Source organism: Peromyscus leucopus, chromosome 3 (genome assembly GCF_004664715.2).
Source record: "Peromyscus leucopus breed LL Stock chromosome 3, UCI_PerLeu_2.1, whole genome shotgun sequence".
Lineage (NCBI taxonomy): Eukaryota > Metazoa > Chordata > Mammalia > Rodentia > Cricetidae > Peromyscus > Peromyscus leucopus.
In genome coordinates this window covers 158,562,902-158,582,795 of record NC_051065.1, presented here as the reverse complement: position 1 = coordinate 158,582,795, position 19,894 = coordinate 158,562,902, and the positions used below count along the sequence as shown (strand labels likewise).

The window sequence follows — 19,894 nt, the reverse complement described above, 5'->3', positions numbered from 1 at the left end:
CCATGACCATGAACTACAGCCGTATGACACTGTCTCTTCCACTCCATCACCCTAGGGCCTGCAGTACATGGAACTCATCCCCAAGGAGAAGCAGCCTGTGACAGGTACCGAGGGCGCCCTCTACCGCCGACGCCAGCTCATGCATCAGCTCCCTATCTATGACCAGGACCCCTCTCGCTGCCGTGGACTTGTGGAGAGTGAGCTGAAAGCAATGGAAGAGTTCGTCAAGCAGTACAAGAGCGAGGCCCTTGGGGTGGGCGAAGTGGCCCTCCCAGGGCAGGGAGGCTTGCCCAAGGAGGAAGGCAAGACACAGGAAAAGCCAGAGGGCACAGAGACCACTGCCCCAACCACCAATGGCAGCCTGGGAGACCCATCCAAGGAAGTGGAATACGTGAGTGTCCCTTGTCGTTGGTCTGGCTGAAGCTGCCCAGGCCAGGGCTATGCTGTCAGGGTCCTATCTTGCCGTATTCTCCTCTCATTCGTGTGTTTATTCATGTTCAGTGAAGGAGGCAGGTACTTGTTACTCTTTGTCAGACATCACTCATGGAAAATAACACCAGGTTACTGCCATGGAAAGGACAGTCTAGGACAGTGGTTCTCCACCTGTGGGTCGCAACCCTCTTGGCAAACCTCCATCTCCAAAAATATTTACATTATGATTCATAACAGTAGTAAAATTACAGTTAGGAAGTAGCAGTGAAAATAATTTTATGGTTGGGGGTCACCACAACATGAGGAACTGTGTTAAAGAGTTGCCTCAGTAGGAAGGTTGAGAACCACTGCTCTAGGATAATGCCACAAATTAATAAATGGCCACAGCTTAGGGAAAAGGCATCTAGCCTCCCTTGGGGTAGGGATAGGTTTTGAGAATGTGATAAGGTTCAATTTGACATGTGTGAAATAACTCAGAGACACCCAAGCCATAGACTTTGAGCAGGAGCCTTGCACCCCCTTAAAGAGTAAGCTTGTTCAAGAAAGCAAAGTATAACCAACATATTAATAGCAGTTCCATGTGCATGCTGACACAGCAAGCTAGGGGAGCCAGAAGAGGGGAGTTTCACACTGTTCATGTGTCCATCATGGCATCATCTGTTGGGTCCCAGGAAGTCAAGCCAGGAGAGGTCACTGATGGGAACTTTGGGCTGAGGACTTGATCTAAAGGAGCAAGCTGTGGGTCAGATATAGGACATGGTTCCAGCTGTGTGCATGCCAATTTTCCCTAGCAACAGTATGGAAGATGCACATCCCTGGGTGGGAGGAAGGGCATGTTGAAAAAACACAAAAGAGAAGCCAATGTTTCAGAGGTGAAATTCCCCTGGATAGATTTGCTTTAAGCTGTTCCACAGGCCAAGAGTGGAACCATGGGGCTGATGGCCACCATGTTTCTACCCCGAGGGCCTTATCCCTGCCCTTCAGCCAGGTGGCCTTTTTTTGCCCCTACTTAACATTTGACTATAAAACGTCCCAGCACAGGGATCCCTTTGTTTGCCAAGTCATCATTTTTGTGGTCAGATTTCCTGACAGAAGCAACTGAAGAAAGGAAGGTTCTATTTTGCCTTGTGGTTTCTGAGGGTTTAGTCAATGGTCTCTTGGCACCATATGCTTGAGCAGAACATCACAGGGGAGGGATCATGTAGGTGGGTGGGAAGCACCCAGTAGACAGAAAGTGGAGAGAGGAAGCAGAAGAAGTGGCCAAGGCAAGGGACAGGTCCCCAGTGACTTACTTACAAGATCTAGCTAGGCCTTATCTCCTACCTTTTGTCACCTCCCAACAATGTCATCACATTTATTAGGTCAAGGCCTTCATGAGGTGATGGTCTTTAGAAATGCCCTTGAAAACACCCCCAGAGGACCACTTTATTAATCCCCTAGACAATTCTCAACCCAGCAAATGGAAACCAAGATTAGCCATCATGACCCTTAACAAATTCTCCACAGGTGCCTGCTCTGAGGAGATTTCTACCAGGGTGCAGAACAGAAAATACAAGTGGCTAGGATACTAATCTGAGGGATATCAAATGAATCTAAGCCCACCAAGCTCTTTGTCCATTCACTTCATTCTTACAAGTCAATTCTATCTACACATCTTTTCTGTTCTCATACTTAGCTCCTCTCTGTCTCGTCTCTGTTCTCTCATTATTCTATCTAGTTCTTTCCATCTTCCTTCCTTGTAGATGTAACCAATCATCTTATTAAAATAAAAAACACAGAGCCAATGTAAAAGACAAAGCCGAGAGGTCAGAGCTCAGAGATAAATTCTTACCTCCTGCAGTGCTCCTAACTTCCCCGAGAGAGAGCTACTTCCTGTTTGTCTGTGTTTAAATAGTCTTTCTGTTCTGCCTTCTCATTGGTTGTAAACCCAACCACATGACTGCCTCATCACTGCCTGTAAGTACCGCCCTCCAGGTCTTAAAGGCGTATGTCTCCAATACTGGCTGTATCCCTGAACACACAGAAATCTACCTAGCTCTTCTAACCACCACGCTCTTGCTATGGCTCTAATAGCTCTGACCCCAGGGCAACTTTATTAACATAAAATTAAAATTACATTTCAGTACAAATAAAATATCACCATACTTCCTCTCTTTGTTCATATATATATATATATATATATATATATATATATATATATCCATTCATTGACAACTTGTTAGTAAAAACTACAAAGTAAACTCTTAGGGACAAGTATTCTGATAAGAGTCACACTTGGCAAAGACTTGGTCAGCTTAATTGGTGATTGACAATAGCTGTAAGTTGTGAAAAGTTCTGGCCATCTCTTAAAGGGATAGCTACAAGGGTTACAAGGGAAGAAATTAAATCAATGAAAGATTTAATGAAAAGGCAAAGAATATATGTACTATTTTATATGATTAATAATATTCAGACATGGCTAGTCAGTTAACAGCCTGTTTCTGTTAATCACCTGAATCTCAAGACCTGTATATAATTAGTCTACTGAGACTAAAATCTTGCATTAAAAACTGGTATAGAAATCAATACAAATTGTTAGTTGTTTTTGAATCAGAGTGGAAAGGTGCCAGTGGAGGAAGCTTAGGGCAGCATAGGTGCAATTGATCGCTTGAAGGACTAAGATATACCAAGGCCAGACTCCTGCACTATCACTTCTAGTTCACTGTAATTCTCCTGAAGGGTTTTTTTTTTTTTTTTTTTTTTTTTTTTTTTTTTTTTTTTTTTTTTTTTTTTTTTTTTTGGTTTTTCGAGACAGGGTTTCTCTGTGTAGCTTTGCGCCTTTCCTGGAGCTCACTTGGTAGCCCAGGCTGGCCTCGAACTCACAGAGATCCGCCTGGCTCTGCCTCCCGAGTGCTGGGATTAAAGGCGTGCGCCACCAACGCCCGGCTTCTCCTGAAGGGTTTTGATCCAACAAGGCCAGGCACCTGCAATTCTACTCTGTGAGAGTCCTACAAGGACACTTTGTCTGGCCAATTTTGCCTTGTCAGTAGCTAAGGATGGAGAACAAGACCTCCAAGTGTCTACAGTCCACATGGAACAATAGACCTATTATGAAGCATATTTTAGTATGTTTCTAATCATAAAAAATGTACAGTTAAATAAGAAATCATTTTCTTGACTAAATAAGAAACTATCTTCTTGACTATTCACAATCATGTGTGCCTATAAGACTGAGGTGCAATCATGAGATTACATGTACACATAACATGGAAATGCACAGTAAATGGGAAATATCATAGCTGTTATTGCACAAGAAGTTTACAACAAGAGACAGCCAATTCATTCAAAAGGCAGTAATTCCATAACACCTTGCATGATGGTTTCCTCCAACAGAACCCTTGGTTCTGATAGATTGACCTTCTGAGCACTAGTTGTCACCTGCTGTATACTCCCATGGTCCTTTGCTACCAGCAGCTCTTAATAGGCCCTGAAGTATGTCTTGCAGGGAAGAGGCTGGCAGTCTCTAGTAAGTCAGGCAACCCATGAGCCTGGTTACCCTGTCCTTCCTGGCTCTAGGTTCCTTAAGTACCCCCCAGTTCCACCCCAACCTTGTCCCAACTTGGGATTGCCATCCAAGGAGCCACAGCCTCATATTCTTTTAGCTGAGATTTCTAAGACTTTTTTTCTTTATTATTTAACAGTGAGGCTTGTTTTTCAGTTATGTGTATATGTGTATGTCTCTGTGTGGGTATGTACATGTGGGAAGGTAGGTGCCTGTGAAGGCCAGAAGAGAAGGTTGGATTCCCTGGACCTAGAATTGCAGTTGGTTGTGAGCTGACAGATGTGGGTGCTGGGAACCAAACTCAGGCACTGAGCCATCTCTCCAAGCCCTGTCAGGAATACTTAAAAGACTCATTTCTTAGGATGGAAATATGTGTGAAAGATTTTTGAAAGAAACTAAATCTAGTTACCATAGTAGTTACTAGTTTTATAAACTGTTCTCCCCGACACCACGCCAATCCTGCCCACTATCCACCATTTAATAGTTGTCTGTACTTAAAGAGTAAGTTTTAAAGAATTCCAACTTGGAAGAGAATCTCTTGATGTCATTGTGACTTCTCTGAATTGCCATTCCCAAGGGAGAAATGCTGTTCTGAGAGCATATCTTGTCCTTGACTAAACCCCACATATTTGTTCATCATGAAACTAGAGCAAAGATGCTCTGAGATTCTGGGGCCTTGCCTGTACTTAACTCTGGGGAATATTTGTGATATTTTGGAAGCATTTAAGTAACAACACTGGCCATTAAGTGGCATATTCCATAGTCAGAAATGAGCAGGGAATGAGGAGGAAACTGTTAGGATGAATTTGTCTGATGACTATGAAAGATGGAGTTCTCCGTCCTATCCCAACCACAATTTTAACTTGTAACTCACTGTGTCATTGGTGGGGTCACATCTGTCACTATCTGTAGATTCTCAGATCTTGTTCATCTCTGCATCTACAGTGGGTATCTTTGATGTAGATGATTGGTGTTCCACAAACATGATCCACAAGTAAATCAATGTTCAAACTACAGTGGGCTCTGGAAGATGGGAACAATTTGGATAGCAGTTTGCCAAAGAAGTTAGTGGCATTCCCTTTTCACACTGTGTAAGCACAAAGCTTCACTCAGACTTTCAGGATCTCTTTAAATTCTCACAGTTGCCTGGTAGAGTGATTTCATGAGAGTCAGGTGAGGTGTAGACTCTCAGGTGCACAAACAATAAGCAGATTGTCCAAGATCCCATTTCCATAATAGTATGCAGTATTTGTTCAATAGTACTGCTACTTGTTCCAGAATAAAACAGCTGGGTTCTCTGTCTCCTCAAAGCAGGAGAAAGAGTCCCAAAGAAGGCAACTCAGAAGCAAAACAGGCCATAAAGCTGTGTCCCCAGCAACCTCACTGCCAAGTGTGGGCCTGAACTACTCTCTGAGGCCCATGCATGCATAAATGGATGGATGCATACATGGATGGGTGAATGGGTGGGTGGGTGGATGGATGGATGGATGGATGGATGGATGGATGGATGGATGGATGGATGGGTGGGGGGGTGGGTGGGTGGATGGGTGGGTGGATGACCTTAAAGGAGCCCTGCTTTTAAAATTACTACCCAGTACTCTTAGGGTCCTTTGCATTGTGTTCTAGAAACACAAGCATAGAATCTAACATTGTTTTTGATCACTCTACAACCTCCTTCTGCCCTTGACACTGAATCATGATCCTCTGCCACCCAAGATCTCCCACCATGTAATATTGCATGCTCCTATACACTTCACTGCCCCAAAGGCTTCTTAAGCTAGGCCATGTCCCTCCTCTAAAACCTCATTATAGCATCTCACAGAGGAGTATCATGCCAGAGCCCTTTCTAAACCCCGTGTGGGGAACTCTCACCAAGAGGCTATGATTCATGGGAATCCCAATACTGGACATCAGCCAGGATGCAGGACACAGCTCTGCCTGAATCCACCTATCTAATGGCCACAGTTGTCCTCTAATGAGTCTCAGTTCAGTTCATAGATCCAGACCCCAGGCCTAGCTTTCAAAGCCCAGTATGTCAGGTAGACCCACAAACGGGGCATGTTGACTTAAATCAGAAGAAGCACGTCTGTCTATTGGGCAATGAACTAAGAGGCAGGGCTGTCTATACAGCCTCAGAGCAAATGAAAAATCACCATCCTCACACTGACAGTCTGACAGTGGGAGACAAAAAGCACGGTGGAAACACCATCAGCCACAGAGTATAAGGCCTCTGCATAAGAAAATCTCAAGGTAGAAACACCCCAGTCCCAGACACCAATTCATTGGTTGTCACCCTGGCGGGGGGGGGGGGGACGGGGACGGGACGGGACACTGGCCTTTCAAATCTACAAGGCCAATTAAATGTCTTTAAATCTTTGTGATGACTATGAGACAGCTTGAGGTTGTCAGACAAATTTCCCAGATGAGAAACCTAGGACATAGCCATGGTAGTTTGCTAAGGAGCGGTAGGCTAATCCGAACCCAGGTCTTGTCAACATAACAATGTGGTGTGAGCAGTCCTGAGTGGATCCCCCTAGAAAGGAGAATATATTTGAGTGCTAATGTCTGGAGTGAGCCACAGCACCTGACCTCCCTCAGAGCCAAGCCTGCTGGAGAATGAGACTCTTTTCTCTGTGTGCTGGGAACACCAGGGCAGGATACCCTACTACCTACCCCAGCCCATGTCTCTCCTCATGGGTCTCAGGAGCATATCAAGGCTCTGACCAGAGAGCTGTGAACTCTAGCAATTTGCTGTACCCCACCAGTCTGCTCAAAGCCCCTCATCCACTTTCTAAGCTCCCACCCCCCACATCTCCCTCCTGGATAGAATTGATGGGTGCCTGTGCTATGTGGGCCACAGCCTGCATGCTCTGACTGCTGACAGTTCCACAGGCAGTTTTGCTGCATTTGGAAAGCCTGGTGGATGTTCCCTCGGAAATTGAATATACAGGGTTCCCGGGCATGGTCACTGTGCCCAGGCATTTCCGCCTTTCCACCACCCCACACTTGAAACCCAAGAAAGGGAACAGAATGCCAGAACAGAGCATGAAATGTACTCTCCACTCTGTTGCTGATCATTCTTACCACATGCCCCCACCACTCCCATTACCTTGCCCCTTCCTCAGGTCAGGTGATCATCCCTGAACAGCAAGCAACAGAGAGTCAGTGAAGAGGAGCAGGCTCCCCACAGTCCTGAGAATGGATTCCTAAGATCCCAAGATACCCAGTGGGATGCCAGAAGTAGGCCAATTCTTTTTCCTCCACCTTCCCACAAAAATGCAAAGGGAGGCACAGAAGGCTTTGGACACCACCCTCCTCCATAGGACGGCCTCTCAGATGGAAACTTACAGCAGCTGGCTGCTCAGGCCGAGGCCCATCCCAGAAGGGACATATTTGTGGGCAAGGGACTTCCAAGTTTTTGTCGGAGCAGATGTTTGGCTTGTGGGCGGTACAGCCTGGCTGCCTTTCCTGCCAGCCCTACTTGGGGACTTGAAGCCACCTCAGCCCCTCTGTGGGCCATTTCTTTCTGAGCTAGAGTAAAGGTGTGGAGACCAGTGTAGGACCAGGGACCCCATAGCGGGGAACTTGGGAGCAGCCCTCAAAATCACCATGGTACCAGGCTCCTCAGCCTCTGCCTTCTTCCTTCTCAGTGGGGATGTTTTAATGACATTCAAAAAGATCATTTTTCCGAAGAAAAAAATCCCTTTATTCCACTTTTTATACTATAAATACTTTCCCATGTGGTCGTGTGACTTTTACAGTCATTTTTCTTCCTTCTTTTGAGTGGGCTGCATACTATTCCATTGATTGAAACAGCCATTGGCGAGCTATTTTCAATAAAGGACAGAGGGTGAATATATCAAAGTTGGCAGGCCTACAGTCCCTGTCACCTCTACTCAACTCAGCCCCTGGAGCATACTGTGACAGGCTCTATCTAAACAAGTGACTGGCTCTGAGCCAATAAAACTTTACTTACAAAAAACAGGTGGTGGTCTGGAGTTAATCCATGGAGAAATGTAATTTGCTGACCCCTGAGCAAGAAAAGCCATCTTCAGCTTTTTCCTAATTATTTGGGTTTTGTTTCCTTTGTTCTCTTGCTTTTTGCTTTTGTACGTTAATCAATGATGTTGATTGTGGTGGTGGCGGTGATGATGGTGGAGATGGTCATAGTAACAGTGATGATGATGGTGTAGATAATAACAATGGTGATTATCATAGTAATGGTGATGATAATAGTGCCAGGGATGGTGATAGGGATGATGGGGATGGTCCTAGTGATGATGATATTGATCCTGGTGTCAGTGATGGTCCTAGTGGTGATGATGAAATGGTGATGATGATGTTGGTGATGATTAACAGGTGACAATGTTGTACCACCCTTTACCTAAGTTATGTCAGGTTCCATGCCAGGAAATTTCCATGTCATTTCATCCAATCTTAAAAATTACCCTATAAATCATATTGTGTATGTACATGTATTTTTTCCAATTTTAGAAACACTTTATTTTTAAACTTTTATGCTCACCTACACATATATATGTGCACCATGTGTGTGTCTCGTGCCTGTCAAAGCCAGAAGAAGACATCAGTTCGCTTGTAACTAGAGTTACATATGGTTGTGAGCCACCACGTGGGTGCTGGGAACTAAACTCTACAAAAGCAGCCAGTGCTTCTAACTGCTGATCTGTCTCTCCAGCCTCTTTCTTTCTCTGCATCTTCATAGACTACATAGCACATATGATGTTGCAGGTATCCCCTGTCCCCGGGTCTAGACATTGTACATGGCCCCTGTGACAGAGAATACGCTGAAGACTTTACCCTGCTCAGCTGTGAAGCAGACACCTTACCTTCTGTACCAAGCTGGTCCTTGAGCTCACGGTGAGAATAAATGCAGGCTACTGTTTTCTCTCATGAAAGTAGCTTATGTGCTTCATGCCCATCTCAGGCCTGAACAAGCAAGGAGGATCCAATTAAAAGTACCTGACATTTAGCTTCCCTGGGCAAAGGCCTCATAGTTGTAACCCGCTCCAAGAAAACATCCTTGGTAAAAAAAAAAAAAAAAAGGCTGTTAATGAGGGATGAGAGGCAGATTTGTAGTTGGTATGTAAAATGAAAAAAAAAAAAGTCTTAATAAAAAAATTTTTTTAAAGGCTGTTAGCAGTAGTGGCCACCATGAGTAATGAGTTTCCTATAAGCCAGCGGCCACCATTACTGAGGCTTAAACAAGTCCCAGTTTCTCCTGTGCTTCCCTAGGGATGACGCCATTGTACTGACCACATTCCAGGCCTGGGACCCTAACCACTGGGCACCCAGGGTGCTCCTTCTACGCCCTCTGGGGCCTCAGGAAGACTGGTGTGTAAGTAAACAGAACTCAAGACAGTTAAGCCTGCAGAAATGATGCCAAGCCAGAAAATGGGAGTTGGGGGGAACCTTCTGTGGGCCACAAGGCTGAGAGGCACAGCCGAGGACTAAGCACCATAAGAGGACATGGGAGATGCTGTTTATAAATAAGTTGTTGAGTGTTTGCATGGGAGCGAAGCCAGTGCCTGAGTTCAAGTCCTTGTGTTAATATTTACTGGAGTGCAGTGGTGAGATTTTCACGAGGCACTCTGGATTTAGACTGGGTAGACCTTTGGATAAGAGCCTTCCAGGAGAAAAACAGAGTGATTGGGATGTGCTTCTGGCAAGCCCAAGGCAGGGATTACTGTAGCTACAGAGGTCTTTCTGGGCCCATGGGTCTCTCTGAACCTTGGTCATTAGATACAATTCTATAGCTGCCTGGCCCTTGGCCACTGTCCTGAAGCTACTACAGCCTGAAATGCTTTGTGTCATGCTACAACCACATGACTCCATGTATCCCTGTTCAGTGTGGTTCTTTCATTATGCTGTGGAGCCAAGCGGCTTAGGTCAATGAGGTCCCTTTTGTTCTCAGATCAGCCATTGAGCGGAGCTCCATAGAGACATCGTGTCTCTAATCACTCAGCTTTGCTTGGGCAGGGGTCTGCACTCACATTTGGACTGGACTGGGGAAATCACCCAGCTGGGTTGGTCAGGCAGGGTCTCCTGGGGACTCTTCCTCTACTTCTCCATGTGATGATCACCTCGGTATGGAAGATTCTGGATGCTGTAACTTCCTTCTTCTCAGGAGTCCTCAGGGGTGTGTCTTTAGAAACGGAGTCCAGGAAAAGCTGCATACCCGATCCCTAACTTAACTAACTCTGCTTGAGGTTGTACAAATGTAGACTGTTGTAAAATAGAAATAGGAATTTGGGAGACGTTGAGTCTTGAAGTTGGGTGTTTTCCTGGATGAGACATGGATACTGCTCTCTTTCATGGCACTGGGCAGTGCAGTAGGGCACAGCTGCTGGTCAGCCACTCTGTTGTAAGAGTGAACACCAAGACTCAACTGAACTGTGTTGCTAAGTCAGGGGGCTGACAGTTGGCCGTGCTGGGCGTATGGGAACTTAAGAGTTTCCACTTCTGATGACCCAACCCTGTTATAAGCAGAGGACCACCCTCCTGCTTTGTGTCATATGGTGGCACTCTGCGCATTCTGTTCCACTAAACTGGGACATGATTCCTCGGGGAAAGGGAATTCAATGCCATGCTGATTGGAAGAGTATCCAAGACGCTGCCGATTAGATCTGAGCACATCCCAAAGCAGAGAACCCACAGCCCTACAGAAGCTCAGCTACCTCAGCCTTGTTGGGTCACCCTTGTCTTTCTCAAGTCAGATGCCTAAACACTGTCTAGATCCAAGCACAAAATACTCAAAATTACTCATTTTGACTCTTTTTTCTATTCATTTACTTGTTCTGTTTCCCTGGTTGGTCTCTAGCTGGTTGTGGAGATCCCCCCTGCCTCAGTTTCCTGGGTGCTGGATTATAAACATGAACCACTACTTTTGACTATTTGACTAAGTTCCTTGTACTGTGTATACGAGTGAGTCGTAGGACGTCATGGGCATGGACAAAAGCCTCCTACCGGTTCTACCTCTGAAAAGTTCTGTCCCATATCCCCTATCCCAGGGGAAAGCGTCATGCAGACAAGGTTCTCTGGCAGCTATTGGGAACACTCTCATGAGCAAGCTGAGTTTGGGCACTTGGGAACAGAAGCAAAATACAGCTGATGTGCTCAAGATAAATGACTTCCTAAAAGCCTTTTACCCTAGTCCCAAGGAAAGTCTGCCTGCCTGCACCACCTCCTTTACCAAAAAGTCCAAGAGTGACCATGTGGGCTTCCTTGGAAAGTGTTAAAATATAAACTCTCTAGGAATTTAAATTAGCCTGTAGCCCCTAAGCCCCAGGGCGGACTTCACACAAAACTCACTCAGGTTTTAGCACTGCATGGTGGTTTCTCAAAGAGCAGCCCCCAGCAGTACCCAGATCTCCTTGGACCTTGCAAACTCCTGGCCTGTTGAATCAAATGCTCAAGGGAAGGGGAGTGAAAGAGTGTGTTGCTGCGAGCGTCCAGGGGACCCGAGACAGGATAGTCCTGAGAACTGGGGTCTCCAAGGAGGCAGGGTTAGAGAAAAGAGCAGTGGCCACAGGCTCGGGGCTCAGAGTCCCTGGGCACGGGGCTGTGACACAAGCTGCTCAGACTGTGGGAGTCAACTGATGTTCTGACCTTGCTCAGCTGGAGAGAAGGGGCACAGGAAATGCAAAAGTGTGGGAGGAGCACCCAGGGAGAGTCCACATGGTATAGCATCATGGGAATGAAGAGCCAGCTCCATCCTTGATCTCAGCATAGCATGGTCAATGTACAGGGGTAATTTAACCCCTCTGAGCCTCAGCTTTCTATCCTATGAGAGAAGAGGTGAAATGAACCCTTCACACTCCCCAGTAAATCCACTGAACTCTTACAGTAACCCCCAAATGCTGCTATTGCTAACAGTGTCCCTGTTTGACAGATGGCAGATATAAAGAAGTCAGCTTGCCTGAGGTCACACAGCGATCATACAGGCAGCCTGACTCCAGAGCTTGACTCCCTGACACTCTGTACAGTTAAGAAGCTGGGGGCTTCACCAAGGGTGGTGGTCGGGGAGGCCAGGATCACAGCACCCAAGTAGGCGTAGGGTCTGATCATTCATGGCCAACCTGTTCCTGGTGGCTGAGAGCCCATGAGGCTGACAGGCCCAGGGTCCTCAGAGTCCTCAGCCTTTGAGATGACCAGGAAGACAGAAGAAGTAGGAGGAGAAGGGAGAAAAGGAGGAGGTCACCCAAAGGAAGAAAGAGAAAGCAGACATGTTGAAGGGGCTGGTTATACTATGTGTTTTTACAAACTGACAATGGCATTGTTTGCTACAAAGAGCTGGTGAAGGGTAGTAACTATCACCCAGAGAATCGTGGGGAAAAGCATGTTCCTAAGGCAGGGACCTGACAGAGCACTGTTAAAAAGGTGGGCAGGCTGACACCCAGTTCTGGGAAATTGATTGTTTCCTTCCTCCTCACTGCCCTGGTTATTACCCTACAGTTTAGACCACACCTCCGCACTCCTGGCCTCAAGAACCTGCAGTGGTCCCTATTGCCTCCCAGATAAAGTCTCCATCCACCATGTGACTTCAGAGTCACCCCTGAGCACCCACTCAGACTGCCTTTCTTAAAAGCTCATATCGCCCACTCCCTGTCACGTGTCACCGAGGGGCCAGCCAGCATCCCCAGGCCATTTCTTTTCCCCTGTCCTCTCCTTCCATGATCAACAACATCTGGGAATCTGGGGTGTGGTTAGTCAACAGTAAGTCCCTTCAGTCCCTTATGTGTGGGAGGAAAGGACTGGAAACTTCATTCTACAAAACTTAGAAACCAGACAGAAGACGTACTGTAGGCTCCAGCCGCCCTGTCCTCGTGCCTTACGATGCCCATGTGGGCACGGCAGGCAGTGTGCAGGAATAGACCTGACTCTCATTTATGCTTTTGACTCTCGAATGAGTCCCAGGCTGGTGGTACTCACTGATGGGAAGAGGTACAGCGTTTTCAGTTAACTGAGGGGCTCCCCCTTTCGTTCAAAGGGGAGAGGTGAATCTGGAAAACTAGAATGTTCTAAAGTCCATTATCAGGCAGTGAGCATCCAGTTCAAATCCATCCGGATAAAAATGCCTTCCATGCCTAGACATTAACTCAGCACCTACTGTGCTCCAGGAAGCTAGGTTACATGGAGTAGAGACTCACTTAGTTTCCTTCTCCTAATCGTCATCATTGTACTTACTTACTCTTCAGTGTGCAAGAGTATATTAAGTAGATCACTAAAAGAGGCAAAATAGATGCTGGGGGGGGGGCACGCCTTTAATCCCAGCACTCAGGAGGCAGAGGCAGGCGGATCTCTGTGAGTTTGAGGCCAGCCTGGTCTCCAAAGCGAGTTCCAAGAAAGGCACAAAGCTACACGGAGAAACCCTGTCTCGAAAAACAAAAACAAACAACAAAAAAAGAAGAGGCAAGATAGGTATAGTGTTCACACTATGCAGCTTTCTGTTACTGTAGCAAATAAATACTTGGGAAAATCAATAAGGGAAGAAGATTCATTGAGATCACAATTGTCAGGGTTTCTTCCTACAGTAAGTTGCCCTTGTCACCTTGGGCATATGATAAGGTGATGAAACCATGGCCAGTGTGTAGTGGAACAAAACTGCTTACCACATGGTGTCCAGAAAGCAAAGAGATAAAGAGATGAGCATCCCACCATCCCCTTCAAGGCCACATCCCTGTGATCTCTTATCAGGCTCCACCCCCCATCAATTACGCCCACAGGCTAAGAACAAAGCCATTAACATAGGGCCTGTAGGGAATATTGTGATTCCAAATTACAGTAGACTTTTAATTTTTGTTTTTTAAATTTACGTATATGCATGTGTGCATATGCCTGCAGAGGCCAGAAAAGGGCACCAGGTCTCCTGGAGCTGGAGTTACTGGCAGTTGTGAACCAACTGACCTGGCTGCTGGGAACCACATGTGGGTCCTCTGAAAGAGCAGTAAGCATTTTTACTTCAGTCCTTATAAGAGACTTTTAACATATACCTCTCCATCCAAACATGGCAAAATATAAATATTTGGAATTGGGCCTGGACTTAGTAAATTAAAATACAGGACTTAGTCAATTAAAATTAGCATCCAAAGAAAAGACCAAAGACAGCAAACATTGCAGGGTCAGGCAGTAAACATTTCCGTATCCTGAGCCAACAGCCAAAATTGATGGCACCCTGTGAGCGTTTTACATAACGAGAGAGAAAAGAAATTTCTGTGGCATTTTTATTGATGCAATTGAAAATGTAGCCCTTAAACACAGTTCTTTTTTAAAAATCTAGGTTTGACAATAAGGAAAATTGAGTTATTTTTGAGGATAAAGTATTTGTTATACGGGAGCAGCCTCAGGCAGCTGTTTGCTCACACCAGCTGTAAAAGCCTCAGCACGTGGTCTAGAGACCTGGGCTTTGGAGGTAGCTTGGGCTTTTGCCTTCTGAAAACTGTGTATCACTAAGCAAGTCACCAAGTCTCTTGGAGGCATGGGTGTCTCTAGAAGGAAAAACAGCAGTTTTCCTCACACAGAAATGACTGCCAGGTGTGTGTGTGAGAGGTTATTCATAATGGGCACAACATCCAAGCACACTGCATGGTACAGATGTGCCCTAAGGACATGAAAGGCATCATCATCCTGGGACTTTGAGGAGCAGAAGAGGCTTTCAAATGGTTCAAGAGAGTTTATGTTGTAAGACTGTCAAATTCCCATTCCTGAGAGGATGAAAAAGACAAGTTTATAAATATGAAAGGAAGAGAGGGAGGGAGGGAGGGATGGATGGATGGATGGATGGATGGATGGATGGATGGATGGATAGGTGGGTGGATAGATGGATAGGTATGTAAGAAGAATGTTGTCCAACACTTATAAATCCAGGAGATATATCAATCAATGGTTCTCAAAGTACCTTTAGGGGAACCTGTGAGGTCAAGGGTTTGTATGATTCCACATAGTGCATGTAGTTACTTGAACCATGAGAAAGTGGAGAGCTCCTTACATGAGGAATATGAAGTAAGTTTCTTGCAAAGAGGACAATATGGAAAGAAGAGGAAATCCTCTCTGTGGAGAAACTTGACTACCAAATCTCAGCCATGGGGTCACGGTCAACATCCTTGTTCAACCACGATCAACACTCCTCCTTATGAGTCATAGTGACAGCACATGCCCCTGATAGCAGGTGAAGAGAGCAGGGTTGGCCTCTGGGGCCTCATCTCAGTGTTACCCCGTGATAGTGACATCAGGCAGATCCCAGCTGGCATACATTTTACCAAATATCTGACCGTGACTCCCCCAAACTGTCAAGGTCCCACGAACAGAGACATGTTAAGAAACTGTCACCCCTTGCCCCAAAGGAGAGCCCACAAAGCAGAAGACTAAGTGTGGGGTCCTGGGTGTGTACCAGAATAGAGGAGGGAGGTCACATGAAATCTAAAGGTACCTGAATGAAGTCCCTCAATCACGTGTTACTACTAGCTCGCTGACAAGGGTACCTGGCTAATACAAGCCAATTAAGAACAGAGAAAACAGAATGTGGTGTGTGAGAATTCTCTGCTTTTTTTTTTTTTTTTTCTTCTGTAAATCTCAAACTATTCAAGAGTTAAAAGGTGATCAGAAGGCAATGCAGGGCAAGAAATCTATTTAAAGCTGAGCAAAAAGAAGCGTTCCTGTGACCTCATATTATATGTGGTGACATTTTTGTTGATATTTTTTGAGGGGGACACACACGTGCCACAGCACCCATGTAGAGGGCAGATGACAGTTTGCTAGAGTCAGTTCTTCCCTTCCACTGTGTGGGTCACAGGGGTCAAACTCAGGTCATCAGGCTTGGCAGCAAGCACCTTATCCCTGAGCCAGCTCAGGCCCGGGACTAACTTCTGAGAAATGGCCACTTGTTGAATTTTGATGTAGAGTCAAAGACGCATATCCTGTTTTCTTGGACGGCTATTTTAATACTCCTCCCTTCCTAGTCCAACTTATCAAAGTGAGGCCAGAGTTCCTCTACAGATTTCAACCAAAATGGCACAAGGCAAAATAGAGACATATGAGTAGTTAAGAGAATCGCTTCTCGGCCTTTTGGCTAAGATCAAGTGCAGTAGTTAAGAGAATCCAGCCATCTTAAGTGAGTTTTTAAAAAAGATATTTAATTGCTCTTCTCGCTAAGGGTTTTGTTTGTTTGTCTTAGAAAATACAGTTGTTTTCAGGCATAAAACACATGTGCTAACACGCCATGCAAGCTTATTCCTATCATTGTGAGGGAGTAAGTGATTCAAATGTTCTCAGTTTTAATTTCTCTTAAGATGGTTATCAATCACTGTTTCCCCCATCAACAAAAACTTTGTGGAAATCTTCATAGCTACTGGGACACAAAGAGTGGTGAGGTTAATCAACTTGAGAATCACAAAGATCGATGAGTCACTTTATTTAGTCCTCAAAGATTGACGATGCATTTATCCCACTTTGCAAGTGGCAAAACCAAGGAACAGAGAAGTCTTTTAACTTGTTCAAAGTCACACAGGAAGCAGAAAGTGTGGAGCTGGGATTCAAACCTACATCACATGCCCCTCTTTCTCATATCCTTTCCAGGTCTGTGAGCTCTGCAAGGGAGCTGCCCCTGCTGACAGCCCTGTGGTCTATGCTGATAGGGCTGGCTACAGCAAACAGTGGCACCCCACATGCTTTGTGTGTATCAAGTGCTCAGAGCCACTGGTGGACCTCATCTACTTCTGGAAGGATGGTGCCCCCTGGTGTGGCCGCCACTACTGTGAGAGTTTGCGACCCCGATGCTCAGGCTGCGACGAGGTGAGAGTCAGTAGGCTGATGGGAGCAGGTGGGCGTGGCCATGTTATACAATGCAACCCCAAGACCAATAGATATGGCTTTGCTGATGGTGTATTCTTCATTTGAGAAAACTGGGTACCCCCAGCCTCTATTTTCTCATCTACAAAATGAATCTGAGCTAAGAATGATGACACATGCTTACAATCCCAGAACTTCGGAGGATGGACATAGGAGGACCGTCCTGATAGCCCACCTAGCAAAAATGCTTGCCCTGCAAATATGAAGAGTTAAGTTTGAATCCTTAGACAACAGCATTTTTTAAAAAGCCAGGTTACATGTAAGTGGAGGAACAGAGAGGTGGTATAATTTGCCAAGTCACAAGGCTGGCAAATGTCTAAATGACAACTCATGCTCGTGTCCTATTGTGCTCCAAAGTCAGAAGGCCTGTTAAACCAGGTTTCCATTCTGCCTTTTCTCAGCTCCTAGAGTCAGTCGTTCTAGGGTGTCACTTTATTCTGGGTCCAAGAGACCACCCCGTGGTTTTTTGTTCTTAGCAAATGCCCACTGTCTGCTTCTCCATTGTTAATTGTCAGCCAGGGTCACTCAAGTTATGTAATCCAAACTCAGAAAATAACTGGCCTCTGAACTTACCCCAAAAGTTTCACAAACATAAATTAAAAACCTGCCTGTAGCAGAGTATTTCCTTTCTCATGCCTGAAAAGCTGAGACACAGCCAGCCATGACCCTCAGATTATGTCAGATTGCTTTGTGGAGGCATTTAAAGGTCACAACACAAATGAGAGGGGATAAGCTACTATCCCATAATTTATCCTCTACATACTGCCTCTGCTGATGGGCAGAACCTCAGTCATGCCTTCCTCTGCCTCTCTTCCCAGATCATCTTCTCAGAAGACTACCAGCGTGTGGAAGACCTGGCTTGGCACCGGAAGCACTTCATCTGTGAGGGATGTGAGCAGCTGCTGAGCGGCCGTGCATACATCGTCACCAAGGGTCAGCTCCTGTGCCCCACTTGTAGCAAGTCCAAACGTTCCTGAAGGGCTGCCCACCCACAGCCAGGGATGTGGATCCCCCCAGAAGACCGAAGGCATCCTCTGGGGCAGAAGCAACAGTCAGCAAACAGTGCATAGTCTAGATTGAGTGGTGCCAGATCCTTGACCGTCAGTAGTTTTAACAGCAGGGGTATTCTAAGAAGTCTTAGAATAAGTTTATTGTTTCCCAACTGCAACCAACTAAAGACACACTGGTATCCTGCAAGGGAGCCCCGGGAGAAATTTCCCAGAATGCATTTCTGAAGGATCCAACCAAGTAGCTGTAGGCTGTGCTTCTTTCCCTTGGACATGGGATCCCTCCAGGGGGCAAGATGGAATCTCAACTCTCATTTGTTTGCCTCTTTTTCAAGTGGAATCTGAATCTTCAATAAACAATATTATTGGCATGATAAACATATCAATAAAAGGTTTATGAATTTCTCACTCATACACCTTTGTCTAATTATTTACACCATGACGCTAATTCTTTAAGAGGTGGTTATCCCCCAGACCCTGAGCTGGTACTGCCAGGAGATGAGTAAATGCTAATAAGTTACTTCTATAGACATGCTTATCAGGCCCGATTCCTCTCCTCCATTGCTTTCCCCACGCTCGCAGATACCTGATAGCAACACCTATCCATATTTCACGGGACCCTAAGAGTAGAAATTTTACTAGAATTAAGAACTGAGGCCTGTGCCTTTGGCAGCCCTAACAAGCCCAACCAATCATTCATCCTCAATAAGCCAATTAAAAGAGCCAAATTAATAGTGAAATACATAAAAAGGAAATTTGCTTAACTTGGTCACACATGGAAAAGGGACAAAGAGATCTGGAAACCCGCCGCCATACACACACACAAAAAAAATCCATATTTGGGGTACTTACAAGAGGCTTGGGCTTAAATAGGACACAAGAAGTGTACATGACTAAGCAGCCCTGGCCAAGATATGGCCCCATCCATTGTTGCATCTTCAATGACTCTGCCATAGGTCAAGCCAGCTTGTCTGAACTATAGGAAACCTTTCCAGGTGACAGAATCCCTCCCTGGCTGGCATCAGGCTTCATTCAGCCTTTTCCTTCTCCCAGGATAAGATTCCTGGGAGGAAATTCCAATCCCCTGGGGTGCCTTGTTTAATAGTCTGATATACAGAGAGAGAGACAAGAATTGCTTGTAGAACATTCTCATTCCTTTCAGGCATGCAAGTTACTGGAACTGATGATGTTCTTTGGAGCTAAGGGCCCAACTCAGCTGTCCTTAGCATCTAGGCACGTCACGAGTGAGCCTGCCTGGGAGCGAGACCTGGCAGAGTGCTGGGAGCTGCCCAAGGTACCTAGGCTCACCCAGTGGATGGGATGTGGTGCCCAATCAACATAAATCTTTAAAACTATGGCATTTTTATGAGGAATCTCTCAATTGTCATATGTTGCCAACTGAACATTTGGTGAGCCAAATACAAAGTGGAGGGGGGGGCATGATTTTATCTCCCTTTTATGGTCTGAGTATTTTCAATCCTCAAATTTATTTCCTTCCCACAATTTCTAAGTACCACTTCTTTCTCTACCAGATAGACAAGGATGAAAAAGACACTGGTCCCAGGAGCGCATATTGCAGTCATCACTGCTCTTCTTAAAATTTCCCATCTGTTGCTCTGACTCTCTTATCTACCTCAGCTCCATTTATGTGCTTTACAAGCCTGATGAAACATTCTGATTTCTCCTCCAGTGGTGGGTATCAGCCTCTGGTGCATCTCTCCCACGCCCCTCGGTTTGACCATTATTGGGCTGTCTCAAAGACAAGTTCTAGGCACCTCTTTGCCCTCAATCAATTCCCACAGCGCCTCAGTGCCTGTCAACTTAGGAACCAGACTTCAACTCTAGCATTTGAAACCTTTCAAAGCATGGTCCATCTGTCTCCAGTCTCAGAACTCAGTACTTCCCTCTTTCTCTTACATAGGTACAAACTCCACCCACTACCCCATGCTTCTGCTCTTTCTTGGTTACCTGAAGGTCAAGTCTATTATCAATTGCAAGTTCACATGCCCTACAAGATGCTCCTGGGACATTATCCATTTCTCAGGTACTT

General features: G+C 45.7%; 1 protein-coding gene and 1 pseudogene across 1 annotated transcript in view; both read left to right on the top strand.

The window, feature by feature from the left end:
* Lmcd1 (LIM and cysteine rich domains 1) overlaps window positions 1–18,258 on the top strand; it is a 64,370-nt gene extending 46,112 nt beyond the window's left edge. The window contains exons 4-6 of the mRNA XM_028863868.2: window positions 56–391; window positions 16,565–16,780; window positions 17,656–18,258. Of these exons, the coding sequence (XP_028719701.1) occupies window positions 56–391; window positions 16,565–16,780; window positions 17,656–17,814 (711 nt within the window). The 3' untranslated portion in view covers window positions 17,815–18,258. The remainder of the gene's footprint in view (window positions 1–55; window positions 392–16,564; window positions 16,781–17,655) is intronic.
* LOC114689691 lies at window positions 16,039–16,193 on the top strand (annotated as a pseudogene).
* Window positions 18,259–19,894: the final 1,636 nt, after the last annotated feature.